Source organism: Herpailurus yagouaroundi, unplaced genomic scaffold (genome assembly GCF_014898765.1).
Source record: "Herpailurus yagouaroundi ecotype Mexico unplaced genomic scaffold, PumYag 139, whole genome shotgun sequence".
Taxonomy (NCBI): domain Eukaryota; kingdom Metazoa; phylum Chordata; class Mammalia; order Carnivora; family Felidae; genus Herpailurus; species Herpailurus yagouaroundi.
In genome coordinates, this window is record NW_024412394.1 from 65,936,617 (window position 1) to 65,963,503 (window position 26,887).

The 26,887-nt window shown below is 45.3% G+C and overlaps 1 protein-coding gene across 6 annotated transcripts in view; it reads right to left on the reverse strand.

Annotated features, from left to right (window-relative positions):
* SCML4 (Scm polycomb group protein like 4) overlaps positions 1–26,887 on the reverse strand; it is a 125,206-nt gene that overhangs the window by 12,484 nt on the left and 85,835 nt on the right. For 2 of the 6 annotated variants that reach the window (XM_040474309.1, XM_040474310.1), the window contains 2 exons: positions 11,383–11,673; positions 1,730–1,875 (listed from right to left, as the gene is read on the reverse strand). In XM_040474309.1, the coding sequence (XP_040330243.1) occupies positions 1,730–1,875; positions 11,383–11,673 (437 nt within the window). Of the gene's footprint in view, positions 1–1,729; positions 1,876–11,377; positions 11,674–13,689; positions 13,823–20,798; positions 21,126–26,887 lie in introns of those variants that run through there. The other 4 variants (XM_040474313.1, XM_040474312.1, XM_040474314.1 and 1 more) reach the window with 4 other exon arrangements.

Here is a 26,887-nt window from a genome sequence, read left to right on the forward strand (position 1 = left end):
AGAGACAAAGGGTAGAAAGTGTGGGTGCTCAGGTTGGGAGAAGAGGCAGTTACAGGACTCATAGCCATGCAAGGCTCACCAGCCCTTGTTCTGCATCTATGCAGCCAGTATTGATGGAATACCTACTCTGTCACTCACTCTCTGTGTCGTTGGCAAAATGGAAGAGTGGGCAGATCTCAACGATGGGCCTAATATTCTCTCTTTACCCCATCTCCTAGACTTCCACCATCCCCTACCACTCTGAAGGAGAGCCAGACTCCTCCTACCCAGATCTGTCTTCACATAACCCAGTCTATGGTCCCTGCTCTCAAGGCCCCATTGTCCAGCGATGTTAAATGTATCCCTAATGAGCGCCTGGGTGGCTCAGTCAGTTAAGCGTCTGGCTCTTGGTTTCGGCTCAGGTCATGGTCCATGTGGAGTTTGAGCCCCATATCAGGCTCCATGCTGACAGTGTGGAGCCTTCTTGGGATTCTCTCTCTGTCCCTCACCCTCTCATGCCGTCTCTGTCTTTCTCAAAATAAATAAATAAACTTAAATATATATATATATATATATATATATATATCCCTAATGAAATGTGAGTGTCGGGTTAGAGCAGAAGTCTCCCCAGATCTGAGAGTATGGTTTCTATGACAGAATCACCAAACAGAAGTGAGAGACAAGAAGGAGAATATCATGGTAAATGTGGCCAGCCAGAATAATGTTCCCTCTCTTCCCCCTTAGATGTCTACGTCCTACTCCCCTAACCTGTGAGTATGTGAGGTTACCTGGCAAGGGGGAATTAAGGCTACTGATGAGCTGGATTTAAAATGGGGGGGGGGGGAAGGGTATCCTGGATTACCGGGTGGGAGAGACAGCATCATCGCAAGGATCCTTACAAACGGAAGAAGAAATCAGAAGACAGAACTAGAGTCGGCAGCCTGGGCAGGACTCGCCTGATGTTGCTGGATTTGAGGATGAGGGCAGAGGCCTACAGGCCAAGAAATGAGGGTGGATCCAGATGCTGGGAAAGGCAAGGAAACCAATTCTCCCTAGAGCTTCCAGAAAGGAATGTCAGCCCTGCAGACGCCTTGATCTCAGCCCGCCAAGACCCGTCAGACTCCTGACCCACTGAACTGTAAGATAATAAATCTGTGTTGTTCTAAGCTAGATGTTTGTGGTAATTGGTTCTAGCAGCAATAAAAAACTGACATAGTAAGCCTGGCAGACGAAGTATTAATTATTACCTTTTTTTTATTTACCATATTTATAATATTTCAGAATCTCTTAAATATATATTCTAGAATCTCCGTTCTAAGAATACCTGCTACCTGAAGGCTAACTATAAGCCAGGTGTCGTGCTGAACACCTTACGTGCACTTTCTCATTGAACCCTCAAAGCAGCTTAGACTATTAGGCACGGTTACAGTTTGCCCGGCATATTGTAGGTGTGCTATAAATGTCTGTTGAATGCGCAGACAGACGGAAGGATGGGCAGGAAAACAGGCACTCCTAATAACGGCCGAAATGAGGGAACAGATGGGACAAATACCCCTTCTTAAAAACAAAACGAAGTGAGAAGCCTGTAGTTCCATCTGGCCTCCCTTGAGTGGTGGCCCGAGGCTTAGTTGAGACCAGTCCCCCTCTGCAGCCTGCAGCTCCCTGAACCTCGCCCTTCCTCCATGCTCCCTCCACCCCCGCCTCCGGCCCCCTCCCAGGCCAGGCCTACCATGTGCGTGCAAGTACTCACGTGCTTTCTGAAGAGTTCCACGTGAGGCCCCAGAGCCTGCGGGTCAGCGTCTTTCACGAACCAGACCACATCCTCCACAGTCCAGGTAGAGGGGTTCCTGCTCCGGGGCCGCCTGGCATCCTGTCCGTCTGGGGAAGGGCTTGAGGCTGGACGGGTGAGCACACACAAGGAGGACATTAGACACCGGGATGATGGCCTCAGTGCCTACCTGGTGCTGCCTGCCCCCACCTGGCCCTTAGTCCAAGGCTGTGGCCTGAGTGACCTCCTGTGACAGAGAAAGGCTGGGAGAGACAGCCTGCAGCACGGGGAGGCCACTTCTGGAGGCAGACCCTCCCATCCCTGCAAACGACCTCCGCTCTCCCACGGAGTAAAGCGTTAGAAAATGGATCTCCTTCAACAGGCTGTGCTTCTGGTCCATGTTAGTTTTAAAAAAAACCCTCCTGCTCAGTTCTGTCTCAGTGAGCCCTGGACCTCCTTAGCCGGGTGACCAGAGAAGGCTTGATAAGCTGAACGTCCAAACTGGCCCCTACAGTGCTAGGAGGCCAGAAAGAATTCAGATCCTTTCTGTCTCCCCTGGTTACACCGAGACATAAAGACATAGGAGAACCGAGGTGCATTTTGGTCCTCGTTCTGGGTCTCTGCTGCCAGTGCCGGGAATCCCGCTGTGAGAGGCGCCTCTTCTCTGCATGTGCAGAAAGGAGACATCCTCTCACTGCCCCAGGCACAGAGTGCCTCCATGGCCCCCTGCTCTTCAGAGGACTTGCCCCAGTCTCCCCTACTAGCATGAGAGTTCCTTGACAGCAAAGGGTCTAATCCTGTGCCTGGTCCCGAGCTGGTCCTTGATACGTGATTATTGCATGACCTGCACCATTCCTTAAATGCATCCTCCACATGGCAGAGTAAAAGGTACAAGACAAGTAAAGGAGGAAAAAAGTAACGAATCGAATGCCTGGCCATATCTAGAGGTTGACTTTTTTCATATGTCCCAAACTAACTCCTTCTCTTTCTCCAGCACCAGGTTCTCCTCCTATCCGTCAGGTTTCTGAAACCACAGTGATGTCCTACTTCTACCTCTCCTTCTACTGCCCCTTATTTGCTCCCCACCTTTAATTATTCTTAAGCTCTTAGGAAGATGCCTCTCACACTGGATCCTCCCTCCCACCCTGCTGCCCCTATCGGAGATCCTCTTACCCAAACCCCTGCGATGGGTTCCATGGGTATCCTTGCCCTGGGCTCTCTTCCTTCTGGGCAAAACTGTCTACTGCCTCAATGCTTTCTGTAGACCCAACCCTGTCTGTGCCCCTTGCCTATGTACTGACTCCAGAGTCCATACTGTAGCTCAAGGTCAAGGACTCTCTTATAATAACATCTTTCCTTCTGAGACAGAGGGGAAGCGCTTTTGTGCCAGAGAGACCTAGGAACAAACCCTGGAGCCACCCACTGCTACCAATTTGACCATGACTCAGCTCATTAGCTGTAAAATGGCAACACTGTCCTTTAGGAAGGGCAAGTGTCAGACTGAAATGGGATTAGGCCTAAGCCCTAGGGCTACCATGCATCAGGCACTCCACAGAGGGGAGACACCCTGCCTGCCTCCACTGCCCTCCTGCGCACTCCCATCCGGGCACACTGACAGAATGTCTCCCTAGCTTCCCTTCTCCATCTTTAGCCAGGGCTTTTGGCTTTTCTCTAGAAGCACATACCCTCCCTCCTTTCCACAGAAGCTCCACCAGCCGTCAAAACCCAGGCAGACCCCTTCATAGGCAGCATTTCTGTGTCCTGCCATCTGGACATCACATTCCTCTGCCTTTAACCCCCACATCTTTGTTCTCAAGACGCTTTCCACATTCCACCTTATACTGCAGTTACGCGTGTCTATAACCTCCAGTTAGATTTAAATTTCTTGAGGACAATCATTTTCATCTCCCCCCGTCCCATCCCATTCATTCCACAAACATCTACTGAGCATCTCTTCTGTACCAGGTCCTGGGCAAAGTGTCTGGTGAAAAACAGGATCCTCTCATTACGGGGTTTATAATCATTGACTCCTCCACAATTCTAAGTAAATGTGTTTGTAAATATGGGCTCAGGAGGTGTAAAATGAATCAACATATTTTGTAGGAACAGTATAGATAACTCACATAAAGGACTTGAGCAGGTAATCCTTAATCCTATTTTCAGGCCCAAAGAAAGTGGAGGCTCTGAATAATGAAGCAGCCTCCCTACAGAATAATTCTACGTGAAAAGTCCAGAAGCCTTCACTTCCACTTCCCCTTTTCAGTCTCGGGGCGCAGTGGTTCTCTGCTCTCTCTTTCCAGCTCCTCTTTTTAACATGCTCGAAAAGTGCACAGCTCTCCATTAGTGCTGAGCAAAGTACAACATCACATTTCCAAGTGTGCCCTAAAACCATAATGGTTCAGTTGAGAACTGGATTTGCTTTGAGATTTTCCCTGTCTTTTCCTTGCCGGACCTGGGAGGGTCCCCGAACGTGGGTTGGCACAGGGCATTTTGCCGGGAAACTGTTAGTGCACCCCGGAGCCGTCTGAATGCGGATGCATGCTTGTTCGAGATGATTTCACTGCATTTAAAGACATCTGCATTCAACATGGGGACGAGGAATCACAGAAATCATATTCGCCCTCGATCCTGCCCCATCGGTGCTTCGGTGGTAATCAGGGTGATAAAAGATGCTCTGATTACAAAGGCTGCAAGCCTTTGGTGCCAAGAATGATTTTAGAGTGATCATAGCAGAGGTCAAATCAAGTTTCCTGTATCTGACGGGAAAGAAGAATACCAGACCAATTCACAGCATCATCCCTGGGAGCCCAAGCTCCTTGAGCAAGGTCAGGGCACAACTTTCCTAGTGGTCACAGCCAGGGGTTGAGCAAGAGGGGTGGGATCATCTTGACTGAGGAGGCTCTCCAGGTGATGGCTGTGGAGGGAGGCGGCCCAGTTGGAGAGTGGCCCCGGTGCTTGCTGTGGGCATTTTTCACCTTTCCAGGATGAAATGGCACCAGCCGGGCCTGGCTTGGGAGCCTCTCTGAGGGGGTCTCTTAGTCATACAAGACAGAGAGCAGCAGGAAGCCTGCCACACCTTGGAAATTGCTCAAGATCCAAAGCACATAAACTCGCTCTAGAAGGAAGAGAAATGGAACTTTCCAGTGGCAGGTTTGCAAAGCCTTTGCAGTGGTCTGTGCTCACAAAGATAATAAATACGCTAACACCCCTCCAGTGGCTGTGAATGTGTCAGGAAGACAGATGGGTCCGGCCTGACACAGCCAGGCCAGACGGATGTGATTGGACGGCAGGAAGACATGATGGATGTGAAAAGAATCTTGTTCTAAGGGACCAGGGCATGCAAAGTGCTCGCCAAACGCCTTTATGGAAAGGCAGGATTCTCCATGTCAGAGAACTTTGTGTATGTCATGTCCCTTCACTAGAGCTGCCGGATTCGGTGAAGAGTGAATCCCAGTTGTGAATGGATGTGTAGGTGAAGGAGGTGGGGGTTGTTTCTAAAGCCGATCTCGAGTGCACCAGGAATAAATGCCTACGAATCAGTGTTTAAAGCAAGCCCGGGCATTTTCACGGCACAGGGACTTGCACGGCTGTCTTTGAATCTCTGTGTCTCATACCTGCCCACAACCACATGCATAATTTCCTTTTGCTCATTCATAATTCAAAGAAAACTTTTGAGCTAACAATAGAGTCATATGGAGGAACGGAAGGAGCAATGAGCCGGGAGTCAAAATCCCTACCACCCACCAGCCGTGTGAGTGTCTTTGTACTTCTCAGGTGTGAAATAAGGGAGTTGGGAAGAATCTCTAAGGTTCCTCTGCCTCTGATATGGTTGTGGTTTGTCCCGCACAACACCCGGGGAGTCACCTTGTTGTGTATCAGAAAGTCTTATCAGTGTGTCCATGAGCAATGCACACTGAATAGAGTACCAATGGCCAAGCTTGTAGCCCTTCCTGGCCCAAATCATTCTCCGTGGGCTTTAGTTTCTTCATCTTGCTGCTCAAGAGTATCGTAAGAATCAAGTATGTGGCTCTGGGCTGGAGCCTGACAAAGAACATCTTGAAGGGAAGCCCATCGGTGTCCAAAAGGGACCCCTCAGTGTCCTTCCTCAGGTTTCTCTGAGTCCCCTGGGCCCTCTCGGCATCTCTAGCGCTGGGTCTGGGTTGGAGGGGATGGGGGTGAAGGCCAGGGAAGGGTAGATCTGTTCTCAGCTCCTCCCAGTGACCTGGTCCCTGTAGAAGGCACCCTTCCTGGAAACAAGGCCATGAGGAGTGTGGGAGGTGCCCAGCCTAGCCCACAATCTGGGTAGCATCAGGTAGTTTAAAACAGTGTTGTGTTTCATTATTTCTGTGGTAAGAATTTTCAAGACTGTATGAGGTGAGAGAGATAGGAGACAGAAGAGCACCTGACCAATCCTCAAATTTTAATCAGATTTTTCTTTTATTCTTTCAAGACTAGTTGACATGCTGCATGAGAAGAGAGGATGCCCCGAGAGACAGGAGAGACGAAAGGCCGAAAATGAGGCCACACTGGGCTGGATCCTTCTCTACCACCACAGACATGTGACCTCTGGGCAAGCAATCTGACCGCTGCCAGGAAGCTTCCAGCCACTCCTCCCCACGGTCCTTCCCTAGCCAGCTCCTGCTTCCCTGTCCAGCTGGCTCCACTGTCACTTCTCTGGGAAGCTTTTCCCATCTCCCTGGAGCAGGCTCAGTGACTCCTTCCTAGCTGATCCTCCCATAGCATCATATTTTTCCTTGGAGGGATAGTCACTGTTGTAATGAAGTTTGTGCAATATTGTTAACGTCTGCCTCTGTGGAATTGCACACTGTCAGAGAGCAGGGCCCACATGTGTCTTGCTCACAGCTCCATCCTTAGACCTGGGACGAGCCCCTGGCATAGTGTGCTCAGTAAGTATCTGCTGGCTGAGGTGGAGCAAAAGCTGTCTGAGACTTAGTTGCCTTGCCTGTCAAACACCTACCATGTTGAGAGGATTAAATGGGATGATGTGAAGCATTAACCAGTAAGAATTAATCAAAAGGTAGTTACTATGCTTCCTATTGTTATGATGTGTCATTCCATAATGGCCAGTAGGTTTGTCTTGCTAAAGTCCATGGTCATCAGCTTACCTCCCTGTTCAGAAATGTCTGGTTCCCACAGATGAAAGCTCAGTCTGCTTGAAGTGGACCCCAAATCTCCCAGGGTGATTTCCCTCAGCATCTCTGCTCAAACTCTCTTCTTTCCCTGCAATGAATAAGCCCTTGCCACACTTTTGCTCACGTCAACCCCTCCACATAGAGCGCTGTCCCTATTCTCATTTTCTGATTGGATGGTCTCTCTGTCCATCACCCAACACCTTACCCTATGGAAGCTTTACTTTCTTCTTTATTTTCGTTCTTTCTTGATTCTGAAACTTGGACCTAATTGTGGTTGGGACTTCTACAGCATGTCCTATTTAATGCAAAAGTTAGGAAGCTTTTGTTATCTGAAAACTTTATAGCTCTTGATGCTTGCATGTTGGGTGGGAGAAGATGTTTATATGTTGGATGGGGAAGAGCTCTCAAATTTTTACCCGAGTATCAGCAAAAAACAAGAAAATGTGTCCTGTGAATACATCCCCTCAGAATCCATTGGCAGGGGCTATAGGTATGATCTATCAAGACAGCAGGGGGCAGGAGGAGTACTCACGAGAGAAGGCTGAGAAATTTGTCATGTCATCCATATCTACCCTCCTGCCTGCAGCCTCATGCAGTTCTCTGGATTCTGTGATTTTAAACCATTTTGATTAGCACCACAGGGGAAAATCCTTTTTTAGGTCCCCTCCAGGGTTTATGACTTAGGTCAAACCCTCCTAAAGAGGTATGGCTTCTTCAAACCAAGTACTTACACTTGGGAAGCAATTCCAGAGCAATCCTGAGCAATTCCCAGGGTGGAGGGCAAACTTCATAACCCTCCAGAGTGCCCACAGCAAGCACCCAGACTGGCAGTTAAGTGACAAATGGGTAAGGAGGCCAATGGTTTCCTCTCCTACTTTAATATACTGCCATTCGATTCAGCACAGCTTATCTCCATGGGTTCCAGATATGTTTAGCTGCACGGACTTTGTTTGAGCAAAGCGTACATAGAACCCCGCTCTGCAAATGTGAAGAGGCCCTGGTTAAAGAGGGCAGGGTGTTGGGAGTCCTGTCTGCTCCCATCCCCTCTTCCTTATCCCCTAGAGCTTCGAAGGGACCCCCTGAAGCCTACTGAAAGTCTGGAAATCCCTGGGGTAATTTTGAAAGACACAGGCTTTGGAGCCAGTTAAAGTGAAATCCTTACTCGACGCTTGAATGACCTTATCTTGATCTTCACTTTCTTTATCTGTACCTTGTATATAATAATATAATAATATGTACATATTATAATAAATCATAAAATACAACTTGCAAGAAGTCATAAATAATGTATGGAAAGTGTCTGGCTCTTGGTAGGTGCTCAATAAATAGTTATGTAGTATGTGCCTCAAGCAAGCAGGCTCCTATTCTGGGGCTATGGAGGATTTGGATATGAGCAAGGGACCTCACAAAGCTGAGGGTCTGGTTCCTACTGTGGGACAGGGAAGAGAAAGTCCTAGAGATGAGAGAACAAAGTGCTACAGAAGGAATCGGAAGGAACAAACATTTCTAATTGGGAGGTGTGGCTGAGACTCTCGGTCACCTACTCAATATCTCTTTTTGCACTTTTTCCTTTATAACGGAAACCCTGATTTCCAGCAGGGATCGTGGTTTCTTAGAACAAAATCATATTTCCCAGTTTCCCTTGCAGTTGGTAGCCATGTGACTAAGTTCTGGCCAATGAGATGGAAGCAGCAGTGGAAACCTCTCTCAGAGATGCTGGCACTGCCCTCCTACATCTTGATGCTAGAGTGGACAGAGCTGGCTGGCTTTCTGGTATCTATGTTTCCATTTAGCACACTGGTTAAAGGAATCTTTGGAGCATTCGAGTTAATGTGCCTACAAAGGGCGAATAATTTTCTTTTTTCTTCAGTATACTAAAGAGGCTCAATAATGAACTTCTACCATTACATTTTGCAGCTAAAATGAGGAAGCTAGGTGGGTGAGTGTGTGATTTTTGAACATCCCAAAGCCCCAAAGCGTCCAGCTAATTATGGACAACTCTGATTCGCAGGGCATCAAAGTTCTCACTAATATTTCTAAGTGGTGAAAGAGGGTATTCAGGGTACAGTTAGTGTTTTGCTTGGAGCGGAAGGTAACAGGCACTGGTGGGCTCCATCTCTCTGATTTTACCCAAGATCCTAAGAGGCAAAGCCCTGAGTGAGGGGGGATCTCCTGGGGGGTTAACCAGAGCTCTGACAGAGAGGGTTCTCTCAGAGTTGGTTCCCAGGGAGGGTCTGGGCCACCCCTCAGGCAGACCCCCTCAGACAGCTAACTGGAGAACAAAGGGCTGGGGAGGAGGCGACAATGAAGGACAAGAGAGTAGTTGAGGGAGTGATAGATAGGAGGGCATCCCAGCGGGGGAGGGAAGCTACCTTGAGATCCCTTTGAAGGATCTAAGATTCCCCTCATCCAGGGGTACCAGATAGACTGGGATGGAGCAGACAATTCTTCAGGTAGTGATAGAAGTTCTTTTCATCCTTTTATTGCTTAAATCCTACACTTACGACATCGGGCCTGATACTCCACCAACTTGACCAGAAGACAGGGTAAATATCTCCTTTTTAAAAAATGGCAACACTCTTAGAATTATGAGTCAACTCAATCAGGCGATGACCTGCAATCACCCTGAGCAAATGGGAACTGGGTTGAGGAGAAGAGGTTGACAGGAAGAGACAGCTAAAAGGCAGAGGGGCACCAAGAGGAGTGTTTTGACAACCAGGGGCAACATGAGGACACTGGCATCATGGTAGGGGACACAGAGATAATAAATGTTTATTGAACGACTACATGTCGGGTGGTACAAAAACTCTGGGGATAAGCCTAGGAAATAAACACTGCCCCTCATTTACTTTAAGATGTTGATTTGTGCCAAATCTTGTTCTCTTCTCTTGTTCTTAAAAATCAGGTAGAACAATGTCTCTCCCCTTTGGAAAATGGGCTCTGCCCACTCAAATCTTCTGCATGGCTGATGGCTTATGTGACAATGTTGGGAAGTAGTCTGCAGGGTGCCTCTACATTTGGCAAGAGCCCCCGTGGCTGAGGGATTCTGTACTCTGCTCCTCAGAACTGCCTTCTGCGCAAGGCATTCCTGCCTGCCTTTCTATCTATCCTCAGCCAGGAGAGCCTTGTGTGAGATGGGGGAGGTCTTTGAGGGGAACACATGGAGGATGTTGGATCATACAAACTAGCTCATCACTGTGGCTTCTCAGGGCTACTGGTAGAGAGATCCAAGGCTCCAAACAAAAATGTGACTTGTCAAAGAAGACGGCCAACCCATTGGGAGGCTGCAGAGGGGCAAGATGAAGACTCCCCAACTCCTCAGCCTGGGGCCTCCTCTCCTCAGCAGCTTTCAGGTGCAGAGCTGCTGGGCTGTGATTGGGTGAGAGATGTGTTCACGTGACCTGTGACAGCTAATCTTTATCGAGCTTTTACCATGTCCTCGGTCTGACACTAAATACACGTGTGAACTTATTTAATCCTCCCAACAAACCTATGAGATAGATGCTGTTGTTATCATTCTAATTTTACAGGTAAGGAAACTGAGGCACCGAGAAACCCAGACTTGCAAAAGGTCATACAGTCAGGAAGTGGTAGGTCCATGATTCTAGCCCAGTGCATCTGGCTCCATATTCCATGGATTATCCACTATGCTTTACAGCCTTTGTTCATTAATGAAATACTGAAGCTTGAAAATGGTTTAAAAAAACAAAACAATTCACAATAGACACAAAGCTGTCCCTAGAATGAGAGCACTTTCATGCATTGCATCCCAACAAGGTATTACAAGGTAGTATAACCATCATTAAGGAAATGTTGTTTAACTCTGGTTCTGCCCATGTATTTGTGTCCTACAAATGTCACCCACTATGCAAGAAAAGATGCTTTATTGACATCTGGTTCTTCTTTTTCCTGGCACAGAGATGATCTACATCTCTCAGATTCCCTTAGAGTTAAGTGTGGCATAATGGCCAGCTCTTGCCAATGAAATGTGAGTGGAAATGACGTGCATCATTCTCAAGCTCTAGGGAAGAGTATGTGCCTTCCTCACTCACTCTTTCCCTTTCTACCCAGTAGGTGTTCAGGACATGGAGGCCACAGGGGATAGCAGGACCACAAAATGGACAAAGTCTGAGTCCCTGATTTGGGATGCATCCACCACCTAAGAACACCCACCTTGGACTCTTGAACAAAAAAATAAAATAAATTTCTATTGCATTTGAGCCACTGTACATTTTGGAATCTACTTAGTCCTACAGCCTAGCCTGTTCTTATATGCTATTTTCTTTACTTATGGTCAAAAGTTGAAGTTAGCTGCCTTTAAGAACAACAAAAATTCTTGAAAGGGCTTCCAACTTCCCAGTGTTCCATATTCAGAAATCATTGTTCCCCCTGAAGCCACCCCCTTCCCCCTACATGCAGTTATCCCAGAGTAAGGGCAGAGGAGGTTAAGTCATGGGGAAGCCAGAGCATGCATTACGTTACCACATCTGTTTCCTTCAAGAGGGGTCCCGTTTCTCTTGGGGCTGGAGCCTGGGGGCCTCAGCCCAGGTGTCAAGGGGCCTCCAGAGGACATGGGGCTGGAGCGGGGACCACTGGCAGTGGTGGCCAATACTCCCCCAAGGTGGCCATCTCCAGAGTTCTGTCTCTTGCAGTACAGCGAGGAAGAGGTGGGCAAGGAGCCCCTGTGGCTAAAGGTGGAGGCGGAGGGGTCCATGCTGTAGCGGTTCATGCCCGCAGGGTTCGCCAGGCACTCCTCAGTGGTGACTGTTTTTGCTAAGCAAGAAGGCAGGACAGAGAAGCAGAGATCAGAAAGCAAGTCCAGGGGCTACCTGACAATCTTGGCAAACATTTCCTCAGTGGCATGGGTGCCACTGCCTGTGGGAACGAGAGATGAGGAGGAATGCACCCCATATCATAATCCCAAATAGTTCACTCTCAGCAGATTGAGACACTTGTCTCACCAACAAAGCATATCACAAAGAAGGGATGGGAGATGTGCCCCTTCTGTGTTCAAAAGAAAAAGGGATTAATTTGGTTATTGGTGATTTGGAAGTAAAATTCAAAGGTGTTTCTCCTTCCATGGTGTTGCCTCTCCAGCAGTCGCTACTAGCTTGTCTGAATCTCCCTGTGCTCTTTTCTCTTGCCCACAAACACCACTAGCCTCACTTGGCCCAGGATGCTTTGGAGAAATCAACCAATAGTTACAATGCCCTTGAGTTAAGAGAACCACTTTGGCCTGGGTGGTGACATAGGGGCAATGGTGCTTCCCCCTCCACCCCCCTAATTTTAGTCTCAATACACAGAAGGGTACTGTCCTTCCTCCAAAGCTAACAAGCTGGGGACACAAATGCTGATCTGATTGGCCCCACGGTCCTCCCCATAACCAGCATTTGAGAGATAAAGAGCCAATCAAAAGTGCAGCGGGAGTAAAGCTGCTGAAGAGTCAGCCAACCTCATCATCAGCTCCCCTTTACTCAAGTAAATCACAATTTTCTATACTTTTAAAGCTTGAACTCCCTGTTGAACTCTGTGACCTATACCTATGGCCAAATGGTGTGGGGTGTTTTGTTTTATTTTTAAGGAGAAAGTTCAGGAGGATTATGGGAATAGAAAGAAAAAGAAAAATATTCTAGGAATTCCTTGTCTTTAGTCCCTCCAGTCCCAGACAAGATCACATGTGCCTGGTCCCATCAGTTATCATCTTTATACCACATATGGTCAAAACAGATCTTGACATGCACAAAGAAAATTGTTAGAGTAACAAAAACCAGTGGATCCTCCAAGGTTGGCAATGGGGTAACACATTTGAGGCCACAAGACCCAGATGTTTTCTTCATTATGGATTCCTCCCATAATGCAGATAATGAAAGATTAAGACTTGATTTTATTAGGGGAACTAGCAATTCTTATATGTTGGAAAATATATGGATCTTGTCTGGAAATAAAAGTCATTGCATATGGGATGTCGCTAAAGCAGTGCTTAAAGCAAAATTTATAGCTGTAAATAATTACATTAAAAAGAAAAAAGATTTCAAATTAATAACCTAATCTTTCATGATAAGATGCTAGGGAAAAAAAGAGCAAACTATACCTAACTAAGCAGAAGGAAAGAAATGAAGATTAAAGCAGAAATAAGTAAAGACTAAAAAAACAACAGAGAAAATCAATGCATCCAAAGCTGGCTCTTCGAAACAATAACAAAATTGAAAAACTTTAGCTAGACTGGGCAAGGAAAAAAGAAGATTCAAATGATCAGAAACAGAAATGAAAGAGATGACGTAACTACCAATCTTACAGAAATAAAATGGATCATTAAGGAATACTATGGATAATCATATGCCAATACATTAGATAGAAGAAGAATGTAGACAGAAGAAATGGACAAATTACCAAAACTGACTCAAAAAAAAAAAAAAATAGACAATCTGAGTAAACCTGTAACAAGTAGACAGAATGAATCAGTAATCAAAACTACTCACAAAGAAATCCCAGGCCCAGATGGTTTCATGAGTGGATCCTACCAAGCATTTAAAGAAAAATTAAAACCAATTCTTTATAAACTCTTCCAAAAGATAGAAGAGGAATGTTATGGACTGAAGTGTGTCCTCTAAAATTCATATGTTGAAGTCCTAACTCCCAAAGTGACTACATACAAGAAGGTAGTAAAGGTTAAGTGAGGTCTTAAGGGTAGGACCTTAATTTGACAACACATGCTCACTAGCTCTCTCTCTCTCTCTCTCTCTCCCCCTCTCCCTCTCCTCCCCCCCGCCCCCCGCCCCAGCAACATACATACACAGAGAAGAGGCCATGCGAGGACACAGCAAGACAGTGGCTGTCCACAAATCAGGAAGAGCGCTCTCAACAGAAACCACCCCTGACAGCACGTTGATCTCACTCGTCTAGCCTCTAGAACTCTGAGAAAATAAATTCTATTGTTAAATCAACTAGACTGTGGTATTCTGTTGTGGCGACCAAGCAAACTAATACAAGGAAGGAATACTTCCCAACTCATTCTATAAGGCCACTATTAACCTGGTACCAAATCCAGACAAAGACATTCCAAGAATAGAAAATTATAGAATAATATCTCTTATGAATATGGATACAAAAATCCTCAACAAAATGCTAGCAAATCAAATCCTATAACATATAGTATAACTTATACACCGTGACCAAGTAGGATTTATCCCAGGAAAGCAAGACTGTTTTAACAGTTAAAAATCAGTTAATGTAATATACCATATAAATAGAATAAAAAAACAAAGATAGTACAATGATCTCAATAGATTTGACAAAATCCATTGTCCTTTCCTGATAAAAACACTCAACATACTAGGAATAGAAGGGAACTTCCTCAACTGGAGAAATGGCATCTACAAAAACCCTATAGCCAACATCATTGTTAATGCTGGAAGACTAGATGCTTTTCTTCCTAAGATCAAGAAAAAGACAAGGATGCTTATTCTCACCACTTCTATTCAACATTTTACTGGAAGTTCCAGCCAACCCAATTAGGTAAGAAAAAGAAAGAAAAAGCACCTAGATGGGAAGGAAGAAATAAAACTATCTCTTGTATGTAGAAAATCCTAAAGAATCCATTAAAACATTATTGCAACTACTAAACGAGTTTAGCAAGGTTGCAGGATACAAGATCAATATGCAAATACCAATTGTGTTTCAGATTAAACAATCTGAAAATGAAGTTAAGAAAACAATTCATTTATAATAACATTAAATGAATAAAATATGGAGAAATAAGTTTAATAAAAGAAGCATAAAACTGAAAACTATAAAATACTGTTGACAGAAAGTAAAGAAGATCTAAACAAATGGGGAAAAACCCCATGTTCATGAATCAGAAGACTGAATATTGTTAAGATGGCAATAATCCTTAAATTGACCTATAGAGTCAATGTAATTCTTGTCAATATCTCAGCTGACTTCTTTGTAGAAACTGACAAATTGTTTCTAAAATTCATACAATTTTCGAGGGACCAAGATTAACCAAAACAATCATGAGAAAAGGACAAAATGGAGCATTCACACTTTCCAATTTCAAAATTGACTACAGAGCAATGATAGTAAAGACAGTGTGATGCTGGAATATGAGTAGGCATGTAGATCAATGGAATTGAATTGACAGTTCAAAAATAAACCAATGTATGTTCAACTGATTCCCCACAAGGGTGCCAAAATCATTTAGTGGGGAAAGAAAAATCTTTTCAACAAACTGGTGTTCGAACAACTGGATATCCACATGCAAAACAATGAAATTGGACCCTTACTTCATACCATATACAAAAAAATCAACTCAATATTGGCCAAAGACTTAAATGTAAGAGCAAGAATTTATAAAACTCTTAGAAGGAAACATAAGAATAAATCTTCATGACCTTGAGTTTGGCAAGGCATTATTACATTTGACACCAAAAGCGTGAGCAAGAAAAGAAAACAATACACAAATTGGACTTTATTAAAATTTCAAACTTCTGTGCTTTGAAAGATACCATTAAAAAAAAAGTGAAAAGATAACCCACGGAATGGGAGAAAATACTTGCCAATCATATGTCTCATCAGGGACTTGTTTCCAGAGTAACTCAATAATGAAAAGACAACCTAATTTAAAGGTGGTCAAAGGACTTGAATAGACTTTTCTCCAAAGAAGATATACAAATGGCTAATAAACACATGAAACATGTTCCCCATCATTAGCCATTGGGAAATGCAAATCAAACCCACAAAGAAGTATAACTTCACACTCACTAGAATGGTTACAATAAAAAAGTCAGATAAAGACAAATGTTGATGCTGTAGAGAAATTGGAATCCTCATACACTGTGGGAAAAGGAAAACTAACACTTATTGTGCACCTACTATGGGCCAGCACCATTCTAAGCCAGTAAGGAGTAAGGCTGCCATTATAGTCCCCTTTTTGGAATGTTCTCATTATCCGAGATACCAATCCTTTTGGTATCCTTTGATCCCTAGTGGCAGGTGCTTTGGTATATGTGAGGAAGCTACTCATAGTGTCTGGCATACAGAAGGCACTCCATAAATATTTACTGAGTAGACATTTGGGCACTGTTAGCAGTGAGGCAGCCATTGCATAGAACATGCATTACAATTCATGTAAATAAATGACAACCAATGATAAAAAAAAGATGTAACTAAAATGTTTATTTTGTTTATTAAATATTTTAAATCCAAATTAAATATGTCTACATAGTTCTGATAGTGTAAGGCAGAGAATGCAGATAATCCTCCAATCTGCACTATAGCTGGAAAATATCTCTATTTTCCAGGTGAAAGATTGTTCTCCTATGACAACGTGCAGAAATGGGGAACAAGGGAACGTGGACTTTATTGGTTTAAAAACTGCTGACGACCATGGGTGGGATCAAAGGTAATAAAAAGTCAGTTTCTGGGCTGGGATCCAAATGAATTCATCAAAAAGTAAAACCGACTTGAGAGACCATCAAGCAAAGCCTTCTACCCAGCAAAGGATACACCAGTGATTCCAGAGGCAGCGGGTGAACAGCCATGGAGACAGGTCCGCAAGCCCCCCATGGGGGCTCTGCATAGCCTGGAGCTCCCAGGAAGCCTGGGAGCGAACAGCACATACAGGTGCACACACCAGGGTGCCGTTCAGAATTGATGAGACACAGCTGCTCAAACCTGGTTCAAACAGCCTTTTCCTCACCTTTATAAATAGGGGTGCTGACACTTACATCACGCCAAAGCGTAAAGATGACTGATATAATGAAGGCCATCATTACTTACCTACAGGACTGAAAAGGGCCTGCAGAGAGCAACCCGGCCAGCATCTCCCCAAGTGTTAGATGTGTCTCACTGGTGGGACAGGGGACGATACCAGGTGTGATTTTGGTGTGTTTGTTTCCTAAGGCTGCAGAAATTACCATAAACTTGGTGGCCTAAAACAGCAGAAAGGTATTCTCTTGTAGTTCTGAACGCTAGAAGCATGAAATCAGTGTCGGCAGAGCCATGTTCTTTCTTAAGGCTCAAAGGTAGGATCCTTCCTTGCCTCTACCTCGTTGCTTGTGTAGCCAACAATCCTTCACGGTAGACACATGGCTCTAATCCGCCTCCATTGTCACATGGCATCTTCCCTGTGCATCTGTGTCTGCGTCCAAATGTCTTAGAAAGACATCAGTCACTGGATTAGGGTCGGTCCATCATTCAGTATGACCTGGTCTGGATTACATCTGCAAAAACCTTATTTCTAAAGAAAGTCCCAGAGCGCCTGGGTGGCTCAGTCTGTTAGGTGTCTGACTTCGGCTCAGGTCATGATCTCATGGTTCATGAGTTTGAGCCCCACATTGGGCTCTGTGCTGACAGCCCAGATCCTGGAGCCTGTTTCGGATTCTGTGTCTCCCCCCGCCCCCTCTCTCTCTCTGCCCCTCCCTGACTGGCACTATCTCTCTCTCAAAAATAAATGAACATTAAAAAAAAATTTTTTTCAAAGAAAGTCCCATTCACAGGCACTGGAAGTTAGGACTTGAACATGTATCTTTTTGGAAGACACAACAGATGAACATTATTTTTTATAGTCATGTATTTTAGTGTACAGCAATAAAAAAATTTAATTAGCCCATTGAACTATAATTTCACTGACACAATATCATTGCTTAAGGTGACTAACAGCTAAAGTTAAAAGAAATGAACCTGTTAAAGGAATATCTTGAGTGAACACTTCTACAGTTGTCATATGGTCATACAAAAATTGTGAAGGTGGTGTATTAACACTGGAATGCACTGAGTTAGTTAGTCCAACCTCTCTTTTCAAGCTGGGTGGTAAACAAGGAAAATAAATGAGACTCTTATTTAAAAGCTTCCTGCAAGAGATTTTACAATCTCCCTCAAAGTGAGGTCATTGTACGACAAATCTCATTGGCTAAAATTTCTTCCTTACATCTAACCCCAATTTCTCTTGCTTTAGTTTCCAACACTGTGGATGGAACTAGAATGTATTAGGCTAAGCAAAATAAGCCAGTCAGAGAAAGATAAATATCATATGATTTCACTCATATGTGGAATTTAAGAAACAAAACAGATGAACATGGAAGAAGGGAAGGAAAAATAAGATAAAAACAGAAAGGGAGGAAACCATGAGGGACTCTTAAATGCAGAGAACAAATGAGGGTTGCCGAAGGCATGCTGGGTGGGGAGCATGGGCTAAATGGGCGTTGGGCATTAAGGAGGTCAGTCGTTGGGATGAGCACTGGGTGTTATATGGAAGCGATGAATCACTAAATTCTATTCCTGAAATCATTATTACACTATACATTAGCTAACTTGGATTTAAATAAAATTTTTAAAAATGGGGGAAAAAAGATGGCTGCCAGGTACCAGACTTTATAACTCTCCACAATAGCCAAATTATGGAAAGAGCCTAAATGTCCATCAACTGATGAATGGATAAAGAAATTGTGGTTTATATACACAATGGAGTACTACGTGGCAATGAGAAAGAATGAAAGATGGCCCTTTGTAGCAACGTGGATGGAACTGGAGAGTGTGATGCTAAGTGAAATAAGCCATACAGAGAAAGACAGATACCATATGTTTTCGCTCTTATGTGGATCCTGAGAAACTTACCAGGAACCCATTGGGGAGGGGAAGAAAAAAAAAAAAAAAAGAGAGAGGTTAGAGTGGGAGAGAGCCAAAGCATAAGAGACTCTTAAAAAATGAGAACAAACTGAGGGCTGATGGGGGGTGGGAGGGAGGGGAGGGTGGGTGATGGGTATCAAGGAGGGCACCTTTTGGGATGAGCACTGGGTGTTGTATGGAAACCAATTTGACAATAAATTTCATATATTAAAAAAAAAAGATACTAGCCTTTATACTATTCAAAACTATAAAGTCATCAACATACAGGTAGATGAATTATAGGTATGCAGAACTTTTAGTAGCTTAAGAATTTCATAGTGTGACACATGGACTGTTTGTTACCTAAAACCACTATTTAAAGTTCCTAAGAAGAAGGACCAAACCCATACTTGAGGAGAGAAGTGCACTTCTCAAGCGGTTTGGTGGCTGACTGGTGAGTGAACACCAGATGGGGCCAGCAGTCCTGAGACTGTCAGGCACGAGTGCCCTGCGCGGATCCAACTCCTGCACAAACTCGCGGCAAACCACGGGGCTGACGGGGTTAAGACGTTCGTGGTCTTTCTCTCCCTGATTTTTAGAAAATCACTTCTCATCTGAAATGAGCTTGTCACCCTGGCACCTCTCATTAAACAGGAGGATCCAACCCGGCCTCTGTTTAAGGCCATTTAATCTCTGTGGAGAATCTGAGCTCAGCAGAGTGAGGCAAATGAGAGGCGTCTCTTGTACTTGTCTTTATAACCTCCCTGCCTCTATCCAGGAGACAAAGGATGCCGCCTGTAAAATCACTAAAACTTTCCTCCAGAGAAAGGAACAATCTGCTCTTGTACAATCACATGAGCAAGCTTAAATAGAAAGCAAATGCACCGATGGCACAAAGAGGCTACCACATTTTCTGGGTTTAAAGTCTTAGGAATTTTCAGGAGAGCCTGGTGTTCCTTTTTCACCATTGCCAAACTGTTGGAGAACTACGTTTTCCCCCAGCCTCTGTATATGCAGCCTGCCCACTAGGGAGGCCAAAGAACACTCTAGAAGAGTTCAAGCCTCCAGGGATACCCATTTGCTTCTGAATCTGAGCTGTGTCTAAACCTCCCCTTTTGGGAAACAAACTTTAGGGTCAGGAGTGCGTGGACACCTCCCACCCCCCTCACCTCTGCAGAGGCTTCCAGGTCGCCCACCCAGTGCAACCCACTCCTGTTGCAGTCCTGGAGGGTCAGGCAAGAGCACCTAGGATGTAGAGAACATCCAAAGAGAAGCAGGAAGAGACAGAGGGACAGGAAGAAGAAAGCCGATAGAGAGCGAGAGAAAGAGAAAGTCCCAAAGCAGTGAGAGTTGCACAGAGAGGAAAAGGGGGCCCACGTGTCTAAAAGTACAGACCCTTCTGATGGAGTTTTAGTTCAGGCTGGTGTTGACCCTTTGTCATTTGGGACACAAGACCTAACTGCTCCCAGTTAAGTGAACTTGGACTGTTTATTTTATTAAAACAATTAAACTGGCACTTTACTTGGAGTTTCCAACCAAATGAAGCCCTGAAAAGCATCAATACCACCATCTGCAGAATTTTTCTCAAATAATACCTAATCATGCCATAATAACCCCCAAATTCCAGAGTCTTAGAAACTATTCACTTTCATTACAGTTGTCCCCACCCACTCTCTCACATGTGTGTGTGTGTGCGCGCGCACACACACACACACACACACACACACTCACCCTCCACTCCCCACCCTATTTCCCCACATCAGGCATAACTCCCCAGTTAAAGGGACAGCTGCACACAGTGATCCTTTTCTATAATCATCACCGCCACCTTCCCCCACCCCGACCGGCAGCCACCGCCTTTCTCCGGGATCGATTGCCAGCCGGCCTGCCCCGTCCAGCAGGCCGCACAACACTGCCCAGGCTGGCAAGAAAGTCAAACCACTGGGTCAGTGTCCAGAGCGCTCCATGTGTGAACAGCTTGGCTCGGCTGCTTGAAGAGAAGGGAGCTCCTCAGATCCCAGCTCTGAAACCCAGATCAGAAAAGGAAGCTGCACTGTGGCCCCCATACGCTGCCATTGGAAAAGCTGGGGGATCATTATTACCCGGCGCTTAACCAGGTGCCACCACCTAAAGAGCACAGCCAGTAAGCTCTGGAATGCAGAGAAAGACATGCAAGGAGAGAAGCCGAAAGAGGAAGGGGGCAAGAGGGAGAAGACCCCGGCAAACAGTAGCAGGTCCCCAGCAGAGCTGCACCCTGCTGAGAGCCCCAACAGGGGGCCATTGTTTCCTACCTCAGGTGGCGCTGACGGTGTCTGCCACCAGGCAGCCTCAGCCTCACTCCTCTCCAGCACCAGGGGCACCCAGCACTGCTCCGGGAGGCAGAGAGGACCTCTGAGGACTTCTAGGTGGTGGCAGAAACCAGCAGATTTCCTCTCTGCCCTCGGGCTGCCTTTCTCTGAGGCTTGAGTGGAGGTTTGCAGACTTTCTTTTCTCAGGCTCAGTCCCGCCCTTGTTCTTGCTCAGATAAGCTCATCACGTTTTCCCTCAGGGCCCTCTGTGGCCTCCTGTCCCAGCCTTCCCGGTTCAAAGGGCACCAGGCCACACCACCTACGAGGCCTAGCATTTCATTCGCTTCAATTAAATTTTCCATTAACTTGGTCTCTGGCCAGTATAGATTTTTCCCTTTAAGCTTGCCTCTAAGTTCAGATCACTCAGCCCTCAGAATCAACCTTATGACTCCCCTCTGGTCCATTTAAGCACATTTATATTTTTTCTCCCCTAATGAGATGCACAGAAACCAACCATAATTTTAATGCCTGACACCTGAACTTCTGTAGTCCTCTCAAATGTTTCTGGTTTGCCTAAGACTTTGTGCTAAGCCTCTGGGTTGATTTCCTCCTGTGGAAATTTTGCCCAAAGGCAATTTTGCCCAACGCCAGCCATTTGGGATAATGAATGCTCTTCCGGTCTTAACAGGAAAGCAGGTCCTATAATCACTCTCTATATGGTCTTGCACATTTGCCCTGCCTCTACCCGAAGTTCTTGTGGGAACTCCTAAGAGGTGAGGGAGGGTGAAGAGAGGGGGACACCTTCCACAGTCATGTTCTGTTTCCTCAACAGCCACACACTTTCTGGTCCTTCTAGAACTTCAAGGAAATTCAAAGGGGTCCTCAATCAGGAAAACGTTGGAGTCACCAGAATAGAGGACATCTCCGAAGCTTTGGTTCTAAATGTATATCCTGACTTTTAGGAAGGCTCATGATACTTTGCAGCATTCCTCACGCTGGTATAAAGCAAGCTGCCATGTTGTGAGATGCTCTGTGGAGAGGCCTATATGGCAAGAAACCAACAGCTCATAGGAAACTGAATCCTGCCAACAGCCACATGAATAAGCTAGGAAGTGGATCCTTTCCTAGTTCGGGATGCAGGCCGGTATGAGACCCAGAGCCAGGGGACCCAGTTAAGCTGCCCCTGAACTGCTGACTCACAGAAACTGAGATAATAAATGTTATTTGAAGCCACTAACTTTTGGGGGTAATTTGTCACATAGCAATAGATAACTAATACAGATGAGAAAAGGCCATTTGTTTCATTTCCCTTGACTCTGCATATCCAGGTTGGAAATTGTAATTATTAATTCAGTAGCAGCAAGGATGTATCTGCTATAGAATACCTATTCAATTCTCTGCAAGGAAGTTTATGGGATTTTTTTAGCAAAGGGTTTATATTGCTTGCGTATGAGACCCAGAAACTACCCACTAATAGGAGAGAGTTCATAAAGTTTATCTTTATATAACAACTTAATTGGAACACTCATTCATTTAACAATAAGTATTGAATACTTATCTTGTGCTTCCTCAGTTTCTACAGGTCTCAGAAGAGAACCTAAGCCTTGCAATGCAAAGAAAGTCACTAACTCACTGGACATTGAAAAAATCTATTTTAAATTCTACAAAACCCAGGCCTTTCTCGATAGGTTATATTTTTCCCTTTTAGTTCAATGTTTGTTGTTGTCTGTTTGTTTGTTTGTTTTTGAGATTTTATTTTTTTAAGTAATCTCTACACCCAACGTGGGGCTTGAACTTACAACCCTGAGATCAAGAGTCACACACTCTACCAACTGAGCCAACCCAGCGCCCCTAGGTAAATGCTTTAAAATATGTACAGATATTATAAATTAATGAATGATATAACTAGAAACACAATAAATAACTTTTCCTACATGAACTCATATTATACCCAGGGGCAGAAATAAAGTTAGGAATCCCACGCTGGCAAATGCTCCCCCTTTCATGCTGTAGGAGCTGTGGCTGGGCTTCTCCCAGACCTGTCCTCTGAAAATACAGGAAAGGCCTTTGTATTTGCCATAGACCGTAGGGACATTCCTCTTTTACCCTTTCCATCAAAACTTTCTCAGAGGATTCTTAACACATGAGCTTGATACTGATCCTTTGTTCTCCTCCCAAATGACCCTCTTTCCAACCCTTGGCTTGAGAACAGGACAGCTCGTTTTGTTCACACGATCCCTGGCTGTAGCAGGGTGAGCATAGCTCTCAGATATTCCAGGCACTGGCCTACACTGGGAGACAAGCGGCTGCAGGGGGATCTGGAGGAACACACCTTCCTTCTTCTTTTTTTTTTTTTTTCCTCCACCATTCCACATATTATTTAAAATACCAGGTCAAACGATGCCAAACGTGTGGTGGAGCAGACCACTGTGTGTGGGTTTTGTGAAATGAAAGAGCTCTCCTAGAGTCTGGAATGATGGGCCCTGCCTGTCCTGGGGATGTCACCTAGCAAGGGTGTACCCAGAGCACAAGGACAAGGATGAAACACTCCTTGGGGCCAAGATAGGAAATCCAGAAGGAGAAAAGAGAATTGATCTTCTTGGAGTACAGCTTCTGCCTAGATTTTGTTAAATGGGGGTTGGGGTTTGTTTTGTTCTTTTATATCTTTGGTAGACAAAATGACACAGGTGTACCACAAGCCACTTGTGAACATCCATTTTGTGCCATCAGCCGTCTGAGTCAAGAAACAGGACGTACACCCTACCGGCAAGTGTTGGGTAATAGGGCCCTACTGACAACTGGCTTGAGAGAAAAGCAAAGGGTCAGGGAAGAGAAGACCTGGGCTCCATTCCCTCCTCACTGCTGCCTTTCTGTGTGGCTCTGAACAATTGGCCTGACTCTGTGGGCCTCGGTGCATCACCACTGGGGAAGCTCACTAAATGTTTGCTGACTGCCTAAATGGATGTTTCCATGTAATGGAATTCATGCCACTTGATAAACTCTATTTCCTTCTAGAAATAAACAACCTTTTGGAAAGATGGTTATTCCCTGTATACTCATTCTCTGTAGAGCTATCATATTAGACGAATTTGTACTTCAACAAGGAAGCAGATTTGATTTCTAAAGGCTGGGTACATAGGTTCAACTATAACGGAGCACATTGTGAAGGTCTGTCATTCCAGTAGTTTTCTGGTGCCTGGCTCAAAGACCACCAGCCAAGGAAGAAAACATTACGCTTGGAGAACAAATGTCCTTCCTCCTCTCCTACCCCCTACCATCTGTGTATCAAAAAAGCTACTCAACCAAAAGTAAACAGTTTGTTCCCATCATGTTAAAACTTCAAAAGGCAGGAAACCAATCACTAAATTAGATCTTGCAGGAGAGTTCAGTTATCACGTTTGCGGTTTCCAGAGATCTCCCCAACCCTTGGTGAGCAATTTGTTCTGTTGCGTTGCATAGAATTTAAGTCAGTAAACATTTGCTGCAGACCCGTTACACGTCGGGCTCGGCCGGGTACTACGCGGCCCCGCCCCCAAGGCTACCCGGCAGGGAGATGAGATCTGGACCCAGATTCTTGCAGTATGGGGTAGCATTACGTGTCATTGAGGATGTATAAACAAGAGTCTGGGAGAACAGACGGACATCTTCTGGGATTCGGAGAAGCTTAAAGGGCAACAGGGACCCTGCTGCAGAAGATGGCCAGGCCACACTGAGGAATTTGCTGTCGTCATTCTTTGCTTTCTTTCAACCTTCTTACCAGTGCAGCAAACCTCCTCTTTCTCACCCAGACTGCACACCTACCACCTCACCTAACCACTCTGCCCTCCCCCCATCTCCTCTCCAGCCCACGGACACCTCCACAGGACATGGGATCATCCTCAGTGACAACACTTATATAGCGTCCTAGCGCACGTAGACTCATTTTACTGCAAACCTGAACTAAATTTCCCTAGGTGAGCAGAACTCTGCCAGCCCACACTTTATCACTCAGAGTGTGGTCCCCAGCCAGCAGCAGCCCCAATACCCAGCACCTGTTACATATGCGGACTCTCAGGCCCCACGCCAGTCCTGCTGAGGCCAGAATCTGCATTTTAACAAGATGCCAGGTGGTTTGGGAGCACATTCAAGTTTGGAAAACACTGGCTTGAGTTTATTTATAATTGAGACCGTTTCTTTTCAACATTCGAAGGTACAGTAAATTTCCCTGTGATCATCACGTGACTTCTGACAGAGCCGCAAATGTTATCAAACCCATGTTTCTGCCTCCATTCTTGCAAAGCACCAGTGAGCTGGTCTTCCTAAAATGCACACCACATTTGGCTGTCGATTAATAGAATTGAAGGGAAATGACTGATGTTCCTGATTTCCAGCCAAGAACTCTACCTTCCGGCCTGGATTCGGGCAGCCGAGGAGGTCTGAAGTCTGGTTTGCCCCGGACACAGAAGAAAGATCACAGAAGAAAGTTTATATTCCAAAGGCCTGAGGAAGAGATTTGAAAGATGCCCTCTCTCTGTTCTGACGTGAGCCCCTCTGCCTTGGGATCCACCTCGGCGGGGGCGGGGGACCCTCACTGGGACTCTTGGGGCACCTTGACCTCATGCTGCCCAGAGCTAGCCTCTGCCACCTCCAGCTGTGACATCTTGCTCCTACTTCTCTGGGTTGCCAGAGTTATCCCTAATGGCCTAATAAGCGGGCATCTGCACTTGTCACCAGTAACGGGGAGATCACTACCGCTCAAGCAGTCCCTTCTACTTCTATGACTTTTCAAAGTTCCCTACGAATATCAGCCCCACCTGACTCCTAAAGGAGCTATCTTGTGAGAGTTCTACCTGGCTCTTCAGCTGCCAAGTTGTCTACCTGGGAGAGTATTCCTTAAATCCACACTTCCCAGACTTTAATGTGTCTTCAAATCACCCGGGATCTGTTGTTAAAGAGTGTGGGAGGGCCTCTGAGCTCTTGCCTTTCTCAGGTGATGAGGATGCTTCTGACCAGAGTTTGAGAGGCAACACCTTAGGTTTAATTAAATCTATCACCAGAACCACAGAGAACAAACCCACATGACCTGCTGCTGTATACTGGAACAGAAAATCATGTCTTCCTCCAAATCATCCTTTTTTTTGGGGGGGGGGGCACAAACTTTGTTTCTTTGATAGTGTCTTACGTGTCACAGCTTTGCATTTTCTTATTGTCTAATCAAGTGTCTTCTGGAAATGCTCTAATGAGTGTGGACAAGTGTGTGTCACCAAGCCTGATAGACCATCACTTTAATTGAACAACATCGGGGCGGAGAACAACCTGGTTAAAATGAGCTCAAGATTGCAATATTGTTTTGGAATGATGTTGGTCCTCCAGATGGATATGGAACCTAAAATCAACAAAGACTTCTGTCCTTGCCCTCTCACACGTGCCCCTCTTGCCACAAAAGTGGGAAAGTGAGTATAAGCCAGTTCCTCATCTGAAACAATAATAACCTGATATGTTACCCTTTTAGGGAAATTTGAAAGGACAATCCTAAAGAGGCAATGTCTTAATCTAAAGGCAAACTCTCTAATGGTGTCATTTTAGGCTCCACGGCAGACTGGTGGAAAAGACATGTGGCAAGGGGGCTGCTTAGAGCGTAGTATGACGTGGCTGCTTCTTCCTTCCACTTTCCTTGAGACTCCCAGACACATGAAGCACACTGCACTTGGTTTTGCAACACCTAGGGCATGAGAAACAACTTCCACAAGGTTGGTTGATTTGGGAGCCATTCATTTCTCATATCAGCATGCTCTAGGGAAAGGCTCATGAAGACAATTCAAGTTATTACTTCCAAAGCCAGGCCAGCTAGGAAGAAAAGGAGCTTTCAGGGAGAAATAACTGTAGCTACACTGCTCCAGGGAAAAGACTAAACCGTCCTCCAGTATGGTGAGCTTGGAAGGGGAGAGGATATGGTAGAAACCAAGGCAAGAGTTTCCTCAATAATTACTTAAGGAAGGCTGGAGGGGGGCTCCTCGGACAGGATGTTAAAATGAAACCATTTTAGTTTCAGTTTGGGCTGAGGCTGTAAGACAACAGATACCCCAAAGTAGTGTGAAGTGTACAGATCTTGA